This window comes from Stenella coeruleoalba, assembly GCF_951394435.1.
Source record: "Stenella coeruleoalba genome assembly, chromosome: 13".
Taxonomy (NCBI): domain Eukaryota; kingdom Metazoa; phylum Chordata; class Mammalia; order Artiodactyla; family Delphinidae; genus Stenella; species Stenella coeruleoalba.
Window position 1 is genome coordinate 30,790,254 of NC_137159.1, and position 14,050 is coordinate 30,804,303.

The 14,050-nt window shown below is 48.2% G+C and overlaps 1 protein-coding gene across 5 annotated transcripts in view; it reads left to right on the forward strand.

Moving 5' to 3' along the window:
- TGFA (transforming growth factor alpha) overlaps positions 1-14,050 on the forward strand; it is a 107,680-nt gene that overhangs the window by 78,093 nt on the left and 15,537 nt on the right. For 3 of the 5 annotated variants that reach the window (XM_079941520.1, XM_079941522.1, XM_079941518.1), the window contains one exon: positions 7,720-7,840. In XM_079941520.1, coding sequence (XP_079797646.1) covers positions 7,720-7,840 — 121 coding nt within the window. The remainder of the gene's footprint in view (positions 1-7,719; positions 7,841-14,050) is intronic. The other 2 variants (XM_079941521.1, XM_079941519.1) reach the window with 1 other exon arrangement.

The window sequence follows — 14,050 nt, forward strand, 5'->3', positions numbered from 1 at the left end:
TCATCTGTAGTCTGGGGTAGTAATGAGTACCTCTCAGGACTTTTGTGAGGATTAAACAGAATTCTCTGTATAAAATGCTGGGCATAGTGTTTGCACTTAGTAGACAATGTATTAATGGGAGCTACTATTCATAATAATGGTCGTCATCATCATCGTTCGCATCATCGTAGTCCAACCGCAGAAAATCCACACTGGGTTAAAAACTCTAAGCCCAGTTAAAATCTCTAAGCCCACTTTAGGTGGGATATGAACCTAGCAAATTGTTTTTATGTTCATGCTATGTGATTCTGTTCTTCTCTTGGATTAGAAAAGGATACCAAAAGTGATGCAAATTCTGCCTTTGCCTTAGAAATAAGCACAAGCAGGATGAACCCCATTGGAGTCAAATACCACTGGTGACTTTCTCTCTGAATGTGTGTCTGTTTTCCTCTCTCTCTCTCTCCGCCCACCCCACCACACACACACACACACACACACACACACACACACATGAGCGCGCGCGCACACACACACACACAGGTGTTGTGTTATTAAAAACAGTATATTTGTAGGAAAATAGGAAGTATGTTGTCTATGGTGTCTGCTTCTTCACCGATACCTTTCTTTGAATTTGGTTCCATCACGTCTGATTCCCCTTGGGTTTTACCCAAAGAGAGAAATGCTCAGAGGGAATTAAATTAGCTCAGATGCTCCCTTAGGTTCCCCCAGCATCTTGTTTAAAGCTGTAAAAGCAATTCAGAGTCCATTTTAGCTGTGCTCTAAGCCAGAAGCTCCCGATTTCTAGGGCATGAGCACCATGTAGCCCAGAGATTGGGGCTCTGGGGAGAGCATGCTTTGTGAGACCACTTAGTACCATCCTATGGACCAGCCCCCCACCCTACTTCCAGCTACTCCTCAGTTAAGCATCATCTGTGGACAGATAGAAATCTCTTTTGCATCTTTGTTTTTCAGCTACTACTCCCTTGTGGGAATAATAAGTCCCATATGTATAGTTCCCCACTCCTCCCCCAGATAAAGTAATACTTCCCGTTGCTTCTCCTAAAAGTGTGCCTTTCTGATTACTAGAAAGTAATCTAGTTTCCTAACTACCTAACAAGCTGAGAATTCCCCTTCCTCATTGCCACCTGATTTGTAGATTTTGATTATGTGCCTTCCCAGCATTTGTCTTCTTGGACTTGAATAGTGTCCTAATTTTCTACAGCTCTTTACTCTCTTAGAATCAGAGAGACCTGAGATAAAATCCCAACTCTAGTACTTTCTAGCTACGTGTCCACTGGCAAGTTTATCTAATCTTTAGTCTCCTGTTCTCATCTGAAAAACAGAGAATAGTAATGCTTACCCCACAGGGTGGTTTGAGGTTTTAGGAGATAAAATGGTATCCGTGTTCTTAAGTGGGGATGAAGGTATGGGTAGGGTCTAAAGTCAGTTTAAGACCAGGGAAAATGTGAAGATCAAATAGGGTCAAAAGTAGCCGGTGTTGGAAAAGATTGCTTAAAAAGTAGTAAATCTGTAGTCAGAGATCATGTAATAGGAAAAATATATATGTTTTAAGTATAAGATTTACTCTCAGGAAATTGAGCATCTTGCGGTGGGGGATGGTAGTAAAAACAATAGTGCTACACTCCCCCATCCATGGAATGGCAAGAGGAATTGCAGGGCTACTTATTTTTCTCTCATCACTTAACTGAAACAAATGACCGCTCCCTCTTAAATGATGGTACTGTGGGGCTTCCCTGGTGGCGCAGTGGTTGGGAGTCCGCCTGCCAATGCAGGGGACACAGGTTCAGCCCCGATCCAGGAAGATCCCACATGCTGCGGAGCGGCTGGGCCCGTGAGCCATGGCCGCTGAGCCTGCGCGTCCAGAGCCTGTGCTCCGCAACGGGAGAGGCCACAAGAGTGAGAGGCCCGTGTACTGCAAAAAAAAAAAAAAAAAAAAAAAAAAATGATGGTACTGTGAAGCCAAACTGCTTTCAAATTGCTTTATATCTATTATTTTTAAAGTATCCACTGTCCTTAGTTTTAATAGTGAATGAGTTGAGTGATTGTATTTATGTCATACCACCGCCACACACATCCCAAATACAGCAAAATCGAATTCCCCTTGATTGGCCAGTAGGCCTTAAGAATAACATGTGTTTTCCTACTTCTGTGAATGTAGCTGGGCTTACTCTTCTGTACTCTGCTGACTTCCACTGCTCGCTTGAAATTGCCCCCTTGTTCATCTGCCCCCCTCACACAGCCTCAGGAAATGCCCTTATTAATTGTCTTCCTTTGTGGGATGTTCCTCTCTGTGGTAAAGGTCAGCAGTGTTGCCATGCTTGATCCTGACAATGCTCTTCCTCCTTGGGATCATTTATAAAACTTCTAATAGTTCTTTTTCTCACTCCCCAAATGCCCAGAGAGACCAGGGTCCCTGCCTACCAGTCCCTGCCTGTGCTCTGTACCATCCATTTCTCTAAGCCCTGGCTTAGCACTTCCGCCACCCAGGTGTGAAGGCTCTGTACTAGCCTTTCCTTCACACGCTGGCTAATTTTGCAGGTTCATGCATTGCCTCATGTAAGCCTAGAATTCCATCCCTGTAAACTGGGCCCACTGACAGCCTAAAGCGAGCCTTCTCCATCCCAGAACTGAGCCCAGACGACTTTGTGACTCTAGCCTGGCCCTGGGGGCATCAGCGTGTGGGTCTCAGATGCACTCAGGTCCATATGCTCCCCTAGCCTCACCGGGGCTGCTGACCAGTTCCCATCTTCCTTAAATTCATCTACTGCCTTTTCTCTTAGACATTCCAGAAGCATTAGTTGGCTTTCCCACTATAGCATCTGAAGAGAAAATACTTCATCCCAGGTCAAAAACGTGGCTGAAAGTTCCTACTAAAAAGCCAGGTGTCACTCTTAAATTGTCAGAAAGTTAGCGATGACATTTGAGGAAGTAATGAAACGGCTATAAATGATGTAAGCTTTTCAACAGGCAAACGTGTTTGCAACTTCTAACACCTGGAGAAGAGAGTGAGGTATCCGCTCCCAGCGACCAGCCCAGCAGAAAGTCCAATTAGGGCCGCTTTTAAAGGGGGTGATCACCTCAGCGGTGTGGGCGCCGCTCCCAGGGGAGCAGGGCTGTCAGAAGGCGCTGTCCAGATGGCTGCCTCCCAGCCCTTCTGAACTGGAGAGACCCCTGCTGTGAATCGAATCTGTGGCTTCCGTGCCCCTCGATTGCTATTCCAGACCCTCTTCCTGTGAGTGGGGCCGGGGCTCCAGGCCCTATGAGTGGGTCTGTGGTCTCTGGGCAAAGCTTTCACAGCTTCTCGGGAGAACAGGGGTGTCTGCGAGACATGCGTTTAGTTAACAAGCCCGAGAGGCCTCTCGTAAATTTCAGAGCAACAGGAACTGAGCGGCTTTGAAACTCCCGCGGCGGATGGGCTTGGTATGTCTGTTCCTCAAACCAGAGCATTTGATTTTCCAGTCAGCCTGCGTGCTAATCAGACCTGGTGCCTGGAGGAGAGGAGGGCAGGGTCCTGGGCCCGGGGGAAGGGGCAGCCCTATCCTCCCTTGCCTGGACTTCCGCCCCGCCCCCCCTTGGAGTTTCCCCGTTGGCCTTTACTGCCTTCCTTTTCTAAATGAGGTGGGTTTTTTCCATTTTAAGTGTCTAGGCCTCTCCTTCCTTCACTTTGATATTTCCTTGAGTTTTCAGAAAGGAGAGAAAGAAAAATTAGAAGGGGAAGAAAGTAGAGGAGGGTAAAGGAAGAATAGGGAGAGGGAGAGGAAAGGAGAGAGACAGAGAGAGGCTTCGAGACTCATTCTCTGGGAAGATGCTGGAAGTTCTCGATGTGGCCCACCTGCGGACTGTATTTGGTTCCCTCCTCCCCGTCCACTTCCCCAGTGCAAACCACATCCCCCCAAAGCCGCTGAATGTGCTGTTGGAAACAGGACCCCCCCTCACTATGCGCGATGGACCGCTCGGGGTTACGGATCACGATGGCTCCCAATGCAGTCTTGAACTAAATGCTCACTTTTAAGATGTTTGGGATTATATTAGGAGGACAAGCTTGTGTAACGGAATAGAAACAGGAAGTTTACATGAGTGCGTATGTGCGTGCGTGCGTGCGTGCAGGGACACAGGCAGCGTGTAGTTACATGGTTCTCCCTAAATGGTGGATTGAAGATGGATTTTATTCCCTAAGATTTTTTTTAATTCTATGTTGGCATTTACAAAAGGTTTCCACGGTGATGTATCACTTTTGTAATCAGGAAAAAGGTGTTTAAAATAAATAGCCTTTTAGTAATCATGATCATTGACTAGCATCAAGCTCCCTTGGTCCCCTCAGCACCTGGGCTTGAGTGGGAAAGGTGGGATTGTGGAGGAGTGGGACCCCAAGCTCTAAGCATCAGACTCCCCTCCTCACCCTGGTCTCTGACTGCAGGGAGCAAATCCAGCAGGCATTTGCTGCCACCACTGTGACCAGGGCAGGGAGTTTCCTCACTGCCTGGGCTCTTCGGCTCTTAGTGAGCTGTTGAACGACAGACGGTTTACGTTGGCAGATGCCTCTCTGTTGTCTTCGTGGAGGATGTCGTCCACCATAACACGTGAAGTCCCTTTCAAAAGCAGCTGCAGAAGAGAAGTTGCTCTCTGACCTTAGACTTGGGCAAAGCCGAGTCTGTCCTGCAAATGCAAAATAGGTGCATTTCTACTTAATGGACTGTGAACACCCTTGCTTAGGTGGCTAGGAGACATGGCGCTTCAGCACATGCGCGGGACTGTCTGACGCGTGTCTTCATATGTAACCTGATACCTGAGCTCTTTGCTCTTTTCAACCCCTGCCCTTATAGTCCTTTGCTCTGCTCTGTCCTTCCCTTTCTCACTGCCTCTCTGTTTCTTCCTCTCTGCCCCACTCCCCTTCTCTGGCCCTTTCTCTCCATCTCTGTCTCTCCCTCCTTCCCTCTTTCCCTTCCTGTCTGTGTGTCTCCTCTGCCTCCTCCCCCCACCTAATTCTCCCTCCGTCCCTTCCTCTCTGTTTCTCTCTCTCTCTCTCTCTCACACAGACACACACACACACACACACACACACACACACACACACACACGTATTTCCCATTTGTGTCTCCTTTTTATGGTACCTATTTTTATAAAGCCTCCTCAAGTCGTTTATGAGATGAGGCCAAATAGCCGTAAATACAGGTTAAACGAGATCGCGGCATTGAGTCTGCCCCTCCCCTGTCAGCTCCCAAAGACAGATCCTGAGTTTTCCTTTTAATGTATTTCTATTGACCTGACACTTGACCACGGAGAACCTCAGCAGATTCCGGGCTTTAGTATCACACAGGAGTTTGAAGAGCTGGAAGGTGATCAGTTCCAACAAGGATCTCTTTCAGGATCCCTGTCATTTTACTTCTCTGAGAGGCCTTTTGTCTCTATCCTTTGTTTCCTCTGATACAAGCCTGTCTCTCAAACATTCGTGCACGTCAGAATCCCCTGCAGGGCAAATGGTACTGTATATCAATTCTACCTCAGTAAACCCAACTTCTAAAAAAACCACCTGGAGAGTTTGTCACACGGATTACTGGGCCCCACCCCAAGGACCCTAATTCCATAGTGTGAGGTGGGGTCCATGAACTTGGCCTTCTGACAGGTTCTCGGGGGTGTGAAGCTGCTGGTCCCTAGACCACATGTTAAGAAGCCCGGCTCTAAGCCCTGACAGGGGACTCCCACTAGCCCCTTGGAGGTGGTTGTCTAAATGGCCTTTTGTAGAGCTTATCAAAAGCCTTTTTTAATGTCTGAATCAAATTAGATCCGAATTAGATCCAAATTAGATCCAAATTAATCTCCAGCCACTTCATCTCTCCATATTTGCCCCTTGATGAGTTTAGTCAGCACAGAGACACCAGTTATATGAACTACCGCAGACCCTTCCAGCTTCAACTTACCATCCCAGTGTCCGCTGTCAGCAAGTGGCCAAGTCACTCATCGGCCACCTGGGCCTGGGACTCACAGGTGGCTGTTACCAGCCAAGGCAGTCGGAACCCGTGTCCCAGAGGCCCCTGCTGGACAGGGATGTGCTGCCGTCAAGAGCAGGGCCGTCCAACAGCCCTGCGTCGCCATCTGCACCTGGCTCTGGGCTTCCCAGCTTGTCCTCACATGTGAAAGTCACTGTCTTAGTAGCTGAAGGGCCCACCTTGACTTTTAGTTATGCTGTACTGAACTTATGGAGGGAGGGGGAGATTATATACTAGAGTGGTCTTGTCACGTGTGGGGACTCATTAGCATAGTGGGATTGTCAGCTATGATAACAGAAGAGCTAACGGCTGAGCGATACGTACCAGACAATTTGCTGAGCACAGTATTTAACCCGCTTGGCCTCGCTCAGCCTCAGAGCCACGTTGAGGCAGTGGACTCCCCATCTCACAGGGGCGGAAGCTCAGCACCACATCCAGGCAGCAGAGGCAGGACCCAGACCCGTGTCTCTCTGCCTCCTAAGCCCACACTCATAACCTCTGAGTGCCCTCTCGCCTTCTGCATCACGGACTCTGCTATATTTTTAGCCTCTGCTTTTTCCACTGGAATTATGAGGTTTCCAAAATTATGATTCTTCTGGAAGTAATAGACAGCAACATGAGTTTACTATTTCGTGGTGGTCAAAAATCCCACAGTATGAAATTGGGGCTTAATTCACTCAAAGAGCAAGAACTCCAAGCACATATTTTTTTCCCCAAAAAATACTTGAGAAAGACCCACTCCCCGAATGCCTGAAACACAAAATATAAGAGGGCCCCCTGAAAGACGCAACAGAAACATGTATCATGCCATCTTGAAATTGCTATCTACTATGTCTCAAGGGTTATTTGGACAAAACAAGGCTATTGGAGTCTAATAAAATAAATCCAAAGTGATACCCTTTGGGCTGGCCATTAGGTCATGTGTGGTTCCTTACCGTGCTTCCAGCTGGCCTGAGAGGTTTGGTGATGCCCCAAACCCTTGAGAGTTACAGGTGCCAGGGCTCCGAGTGGACCCAACTCTGCTGCCTCTCCCTCTGCATCAAGCCTTTCCCAGTACTGCCTGTGCCGCTCCTGGGTGGACTTCTATGCATTAAGTCATCTTCATGGCACGATCACGCCTAATTCTACCACCCCAGAAAGGCCCTACCACCATGTTCATGTAAATCCTTCCCAGACTTCCTCACATCTAAATTTCTGTTTGTTTGTTTGTTTAAATAGAATCATACTATACAGACCACATTGGAAATGCACTAGTTCACTTACAGTCATATGTCATGAACATCTTTTTGCATCATTATTCTTCCTCAGCATCAATTTAATGGCTTTCGAGTACTCTTTTGTGCCTTTCTTCGGTTTCCTACCTTTAAAACAGATTTTTATGAAGGCTCTCTTTTAAAAAATCATCACTATCACCTTGCAAAAGTAAAATTAGGTCATTCTTGGGGAACAGGCTTTAAAAGTAAAATTGCTCTGGTGTCTCTGAATTACACTGAGTCTTTTGGAAAGATTGTTTTGTTTTCTACAAAGTTAAGTAAATAAGTAAAGCCCCACTGGAAGGCTCACACTGCAGGCATCTCTGGTCCTGTACTGGCTGTTAGAAAGTTAGAGCTGAAGAGGAGGTACTGGTAGAGACCAGAAAACCCAGCCATCCAGACTCCCTCTCCGGTGGGGTGGACCCATGGGATGTCTGGCTATGCCTTGGATCTGAGCCGAATGTCTTTTCTCTCCCCAGCAGACCCACCCGTGGCCGCAGCTGTGGTGTCCCATTTTAATGACTGCCCTGCTTCCCACAGTCAGTTCTGCTTCCATGGAACCTGCAGGTTTTTGGTGCAGGAGGACAAGCCAGCATGTGTGTAAGTGTCCCCTGGGGTTCTGGGGTGCTGGGGCTGCCCACGCGCCAGCAACCCACTAAAAGAGCACTTCCCTCCAGAAGCCATGCCCGAGGCCCCTGAGAGCCTTGCAGCCGACGTGTTAGAGAATCAGAACAGCGGGCTGAGGGACACCTGCTTCAAACCCAGTTGGTGAAAAATCCAGGTTCCAGAGCCCTGGCCCAGAGCCACTGAGGCAGAACTCCTAGAGTTTAGAGCCCGGGGATCTGCATTTTTAACAAGCACCTTGGGTGACTCCTGGGTTCAACAAAGTCTGAAAATATCTGGATTCACTTTTTTTTCTTTTTTTTTTAATTGAAGTATAGCTGATTTACAATGTTGTGCTAGTTTCACGTGTACAGCAAAGCGATTCAGTTATTCCTATATATTTTTTTATATAAAGAATATATTCTTTTTCAGATCCTTTTACATTATAGGTTATGACCAGATAGTGAATATAGTTCCCTATGCTCTACAGTAGGACCTTGTTGTTTATTTTTTATATAGTAGTGCATATCTGTTAATCCCAAACTCCTAATTTTGGTTCAAGTTGAATTCACTACTTAGAATTTCTGGAGGGCAAGGCACTTGTTTGGATCCCTTTGAACAGCTGGAGTCTCTTAAGATGAGGTCTCTGCCCTCATCCAGCTAATAAAATAAGCCAGAAGTGCACACAGAGGGTTGGTGTGCATGAGTGGTAACAGAGCAAAGCAATTTGGAAATAAAGATGCAGGCCAGGGCGTGGCATTTGCCACTGCAGGCTGAGCATGGGCCCCCGGGGGCTGCTTCTGAAAACATAGCTGAGCCCCACCCCAGTCCCCGGAATCAGAATCTCCAGGAATGGGACCCAGGAGTCACTTTAGTTAGGAGCCACCAGTGATTGCCACGGTCAGCCCGACTGGGCAAGGAAGGCCCATAAGGAAAGCTTCCCGGAGCAGGTGTCGGGGATTGGCTGGTGTGGAGAGCAGAGAGGTTGCTCCAGGCCTGGAGTGTTGGGTGACCTGCCATTACAGTCAGTGAGGCCACAGTAGGGAGGAGACAAGATTGGAGATGAATTGGAAGCCAGAGCCTGTTGGAAGTGAGCCTTTATTCTCTAGGCAGTGGGAGCCGTGCCACTCGTGGCAAGGGGTGTTTTAGGGAAGTAAATCTGTGCGTGGTGGAGTACGGTTAGGTGGCCCTATAGTCAGCCTTGGCACTGTTGACTTTTGGGGCTGGGTAACCCCTTGCTGTGAGAGCTCGCCTGTGCACTGAAGGGTGTTAGCAACCCTGGCCTCTACCCACTAGGTGCCAGTAGCACCACCTCCCCCCAACAGTCGTGACAACCAAAAATGTCTCCAGACATTGCCAGATGTCCCCCAGGATGGGGGTGGGGGGGTTGGGGGCAGAGGAAGAATTGCCCTCTACCCCATTAAGAACCACCCATGTCTATGAAGTTGCCATTTTTATAGGTCAAAAACGGTTAAAAGTCAGCAATTTCATATGATCCATACTAATAATACCAGTAAATAATACTAGATGTTAATAAAAGCCAGCATTTATTGGGCTTTGCTTCATGCCAGACATCGTTCTAAGCATGATCCATGTGTTAATTCGTGTAACCGTCAGAATGATCCCGCGAGGTGGGCCCAGAGAAGCTGTGCCCAGATCGCATAGCAGAGCTCACATCCAGACCCAGCCTGTCTGGCTCCTAAAACTGCATTCTTAACCGTGATGCTTAAGGGTATCGGATGAGTAGCCCAGGAGAGACTGGGGACCGGGAAAGCCTGCCACAGTAAGTGGTGGTGGGTAGGGCTTTCCTCTTCCTGACGTGCAGCTGTGTGAGCCCGGGCGGGCCCCTCGGGGTGCCTCTGAAGCCTGGAGAGGCACGCTGGCCACCTTCCTCCTGGGAGGCCTGGGTGAGGCCCCCAGGCCACGTCTGCAGAGCCAAGAGCCCTCCCCACCCCTAAATACAAAGCACGATGATGACAATAGTCTTCGTCACTCATGATGATCATTCTTATTAAAATACACATAGGAGCCTCTGGGAGGCGATGGGATTATTTTTGATCGTAGGCTGGTCATTATGGAAAAACACTGGCCCTGAAGGAAGGGTGGCTCCTTGGCCTAGATCTCAGGAAGCCTACCAGTGCAGCAGGCGGAAGGCCCTCTCCCCTCCAGCGGTGCCCGGTGCCGGGACCCTCAGGCTGCCCCGGGCTGTGTGATGGGAGAGAGAGAGGGGAGTTCTGATCAAAAGTGTGTCAGAAGTTCAGTTTTTCCCCCAGATCAGGGACTGTTGTAAACTCTGAGAGCTGGCAGCCTTGAGCCTGGGTCGGCAGGTAACCTTGCCTGTGGCCGAGCCCCCTTCGGCTGGCGGACGCCTTCTGAGAGCAGGGGGTGGTGGCTCCCTTGTTCTGTTCGGTCCAGATCCCAAGCCCCGCTCGTGGCTCGGGGAGATCACTGTCCCTCACATTTACACACCATTACGTGCTGGTGGTCAGGAAGACCGGCTGTCTCTCTCCCCACTCACCCTGTAACTATGACTGTTAATAATAGTAGTAAGCTCTCTGTAAAAGCTGTGACTGTGTGCCGGGCCGGCTCCCAGCACTCCACATACAGTGACTCATGGAGTCCTCCCATTCTCCCAGCTTCCCTCTCAAGTAGAGATTCTTGCCCTTATTGTATGAATGAGAAAACAGAGGCTCAGAGAAGTTAGGGACTTGCCCGGAGCCCCAGAGCCCATAAATGGTGGAGCTGGGGTTCAGTCCCATCAATTCCAACCCCGAAACCCATGTTCTCAGCTGTTGCCCCTGAGGGCACTCTGTCTCAGCCTCACAGAGTTCCCCTCAAATAGCTCTTATTTCCAGGAAAGGTGTTGGCACCTTCCCCCTGCAGGTAAACCTTCCTCCAGAGGAAGGTCAGGGTCATTCCTACACTCGTTACCCTCAGCACAGACTCTCAATGAATCCTTCCTGTGGGCCGAGGGCAGGGTCTACAGAATCAGCGGAGCCCCTGCTGCAGTGTGGGAAAGCTGACCGTCTGTGGGGAGGCGTGGCCACGTGAACCTTTACCGCCTCTTTACCTCAGTTTCCCCGCTGGATCTTGGCAGCCCAGGGGTGGTATTCAGCCCACAGACGTGTTTCATACCACGGTAGATGAGTCTGCCTCGTGCTTTGGTGGTTGTAATTAGCTGTCCACATTTTGGAAGTCAGTTTTACATCTCCAGGCAGACGCCCAGCTTCTCTGGAACACAGCCTGCCTCCCCCCACAAGTTCCCCAGTTTCCACCTCTTCCTGCTGGTCCCCAACACTGAAGCCAAAGTCGGTCCCCAGTCATTCCTGTTGCCCGCTCTGTTCCGCTCACGCCAGCCTGCTTTGCTCACTTCTGCCGCCACATGAGCTTGTAAGCTCAGTGAGGGCAGGACCACGCCTTATACCTTTTTGTATTTACAGTACGTAGAAGAATGTTCTAATTCATTCATTCCCACCAGACCAAAAACTGTGAGTCCACGCAGAGAAAGCAAAACCTGCTGTCCCCGCTCTTAGAACTACCCCAGCTTTAGGGAGCTGACACACTCGTCCTTGTCAATAAAACTGACATACCTTGAAGTTAAGGCCGTGTCAGTCACGGCCTTACAGGAAAACCCACAGGGGCCCAAGATTATAGTCCGAAAAGAGGGAGCTCTTTCTAAACTACTGTCATTCTTAAGCTTTGTTTTCCATAAGAACAATAGTCCTTAGGTTTCCAGAGAACTAAAATGACATCTCACACTAAAATATGAGATAAGGAAAAAAAGTTACAACAAATAACTAGTCAGAAATCACCCAAGGTAGTGAACATTATCCTGAAACATTTATGCTTCAGATGAACCCTAGATTGTATCTTTGGTCTCCCTTTAATAAATCCCTTCTGGGAGCCAACCACTTCAGAAAACAAATAGGGAAAGAATTTCCAAAGGTAGTAAGTAAAACCCTAGAAATGCAAGGTTAGGGCTCAAACACGGTTTTTTTCCCTGAGGCAGATTCTGCAAACCGTTGGTCTGCTGCCTGCAGAAACCTTCAAACAAAGGAAAACAGTTGAAGGAAGCCACCCGGGTGACAGGTTTTCAGGGTTCCAGTGTTGGCAGCCAGTGACAACTCATCGAAGTGTCTCACCTATCCAAAAAATGCCCCTCGGTGACTAAACACCCTGACTTTCCCACAGCAAAGTGTGAAAGCACATTGCTGTCAGCCAAGGAAAACATTCCACCTGGCTCTGGCCACAGCACATCCCAGTGGGATCTGAACAGAGTCAAACACCCAGAGCGGGGTGACCACCTTCAGTGCGCAAGCAGACTGCCTGTGTGACCAAGATCACGCCATCAGGATTGGGAGTGGTTTTCTTGTTGGTGCGTGAGCCACTTTATGTAGATCTACTGTCATCTCAATAACCAGCAGGTGGTGGGGTGTAGGGCTAAGACGTTAAGACATCACCCACCCACAGGTCTGGAGAAAGTGCACGCCCTCTCTCTACCCCCAGCGGAAGCAGGTACTGAGGGTCATGCACCAGGCAGGATAACGCAGCAGTTAAAGGCATGGATTTGGACATCAGACAGATCTGAGTGACTTAGCCCCGTTAAGCCTCAGTTTCTTTGTGTATAAAATGGAGAGATTAGTACTTCTCAGGATGGTAATGAGGACCCAGGGACCATAATGCAAGCAGAGCTTTTGCTGTCCAAGACAGGAGCCACTAGCCACGTGTGGCTATTTAACTTATTTAATTAATTAAAATGTAGTTTTTCACAGAAGTAGAGCCACGGATGTAGGAAACACACTTATGGTTACCAGGGGATACGGGGAAGAGGGATACATTGGTAGCTTGGGATTGACATATACGCACTACTCGATATATAAGATAGATAACTAATAAGAACCTGCTGTATAGCACAGGGAACTCTACTCAATACTCTGTAATGGCCTCTATGGGAAAAGAACCTAAAAAAAGAGTGGATATGTGTATATGTGTAACTGATTCACTTTGCTGTACACCTGAAACGAACACATCATTGTAAATCAACGATACTCCAATAAAATTTGTTTTTCAGTCTCACCAGCCGCATTTCAAGTACTCAGTACCTCTAGGCAGCTAGCGGCTACGGTATTAGACAGCACACATACAGACACTCTTTCCATCATCACAGAAGGTTCTTCTTAAATGTATTTTTTTATTGAAGTGTAGTTGGTTTACAATGTTGTGTTCATTTCTGCTGTACAGCAAGGTGACTCAGTTCTACATATATATACATTCTTTTTTATATTCTTTCCCATTATGGTTTATCCCCAGATACTGACTATAGTTCCCTGTGCTATACAGTAGGACTTTGTTGTTTATTCTCTGTGTGATAGTTTGCATCTACTAACCCCAAACTCCCAATCCATCTGTCCCCCACTCCCCCTCCCCCTTGGCAATAGACAAATCTGTTCTCTATGTCTGTGAGTCTGTTTCTGTTTCATAGATAGGTTCGTTCGTGCCGTATTTTAGATTCCACATATAAGTGATATCATAAGATATTGCCTTCTCTTTCTAACTTACTTCACTTGGTGTGATAATCTCTAGTTGCATCCACGTTGCTGCAAATGGCTTCTTTCGTTCTTTTTTGTGGCTGAGTAGTATCCCATTGTATATATGTACCACATCTTTATCCATTCATCTGTCGAATCATCACAGAAAGTTCTGTTAGCACATTAGAGAATATTGAAGCCCAGTTCCTAGCAGAGCATAAGAACAGCCGTCATCAGCACGATCACCATCGTGAACAGCACATTGTTGCCATCACCACAGCTGAAGGATCCAAGTCCTGCTGAAGAAGCAGTGAAAGTTGGGTAGACCATGGAACCCAGGGCTGTACAATGAGGAAGCCCCTACTCCCTCCAGCCCACTCCTCCCGAGCGCCCCAAGCAGAGAGGTTCTAGGACTTGGTAAATCCAGTTCTTGAAGCCAAAAATGGGCAAACCCAGTACAGGTGTCCTGCGACTCATGTCCCCACTCCCACCACGGCCCGATGGATTTTCTCCATGTTAAAGGCAAGTTGGTATAAACGTTTTTCTAAAACCATGGTCCCTGGCCCTTGGTCACCTTGGTTCTTGGCCCCCATGTTAAAAACTTTATCTCGGAGCCTGTGCCAAAAGGCGTGGCTACAAATCAGAGCACTCGCCTCCTGCCAGAGGGTACGCCATTGTT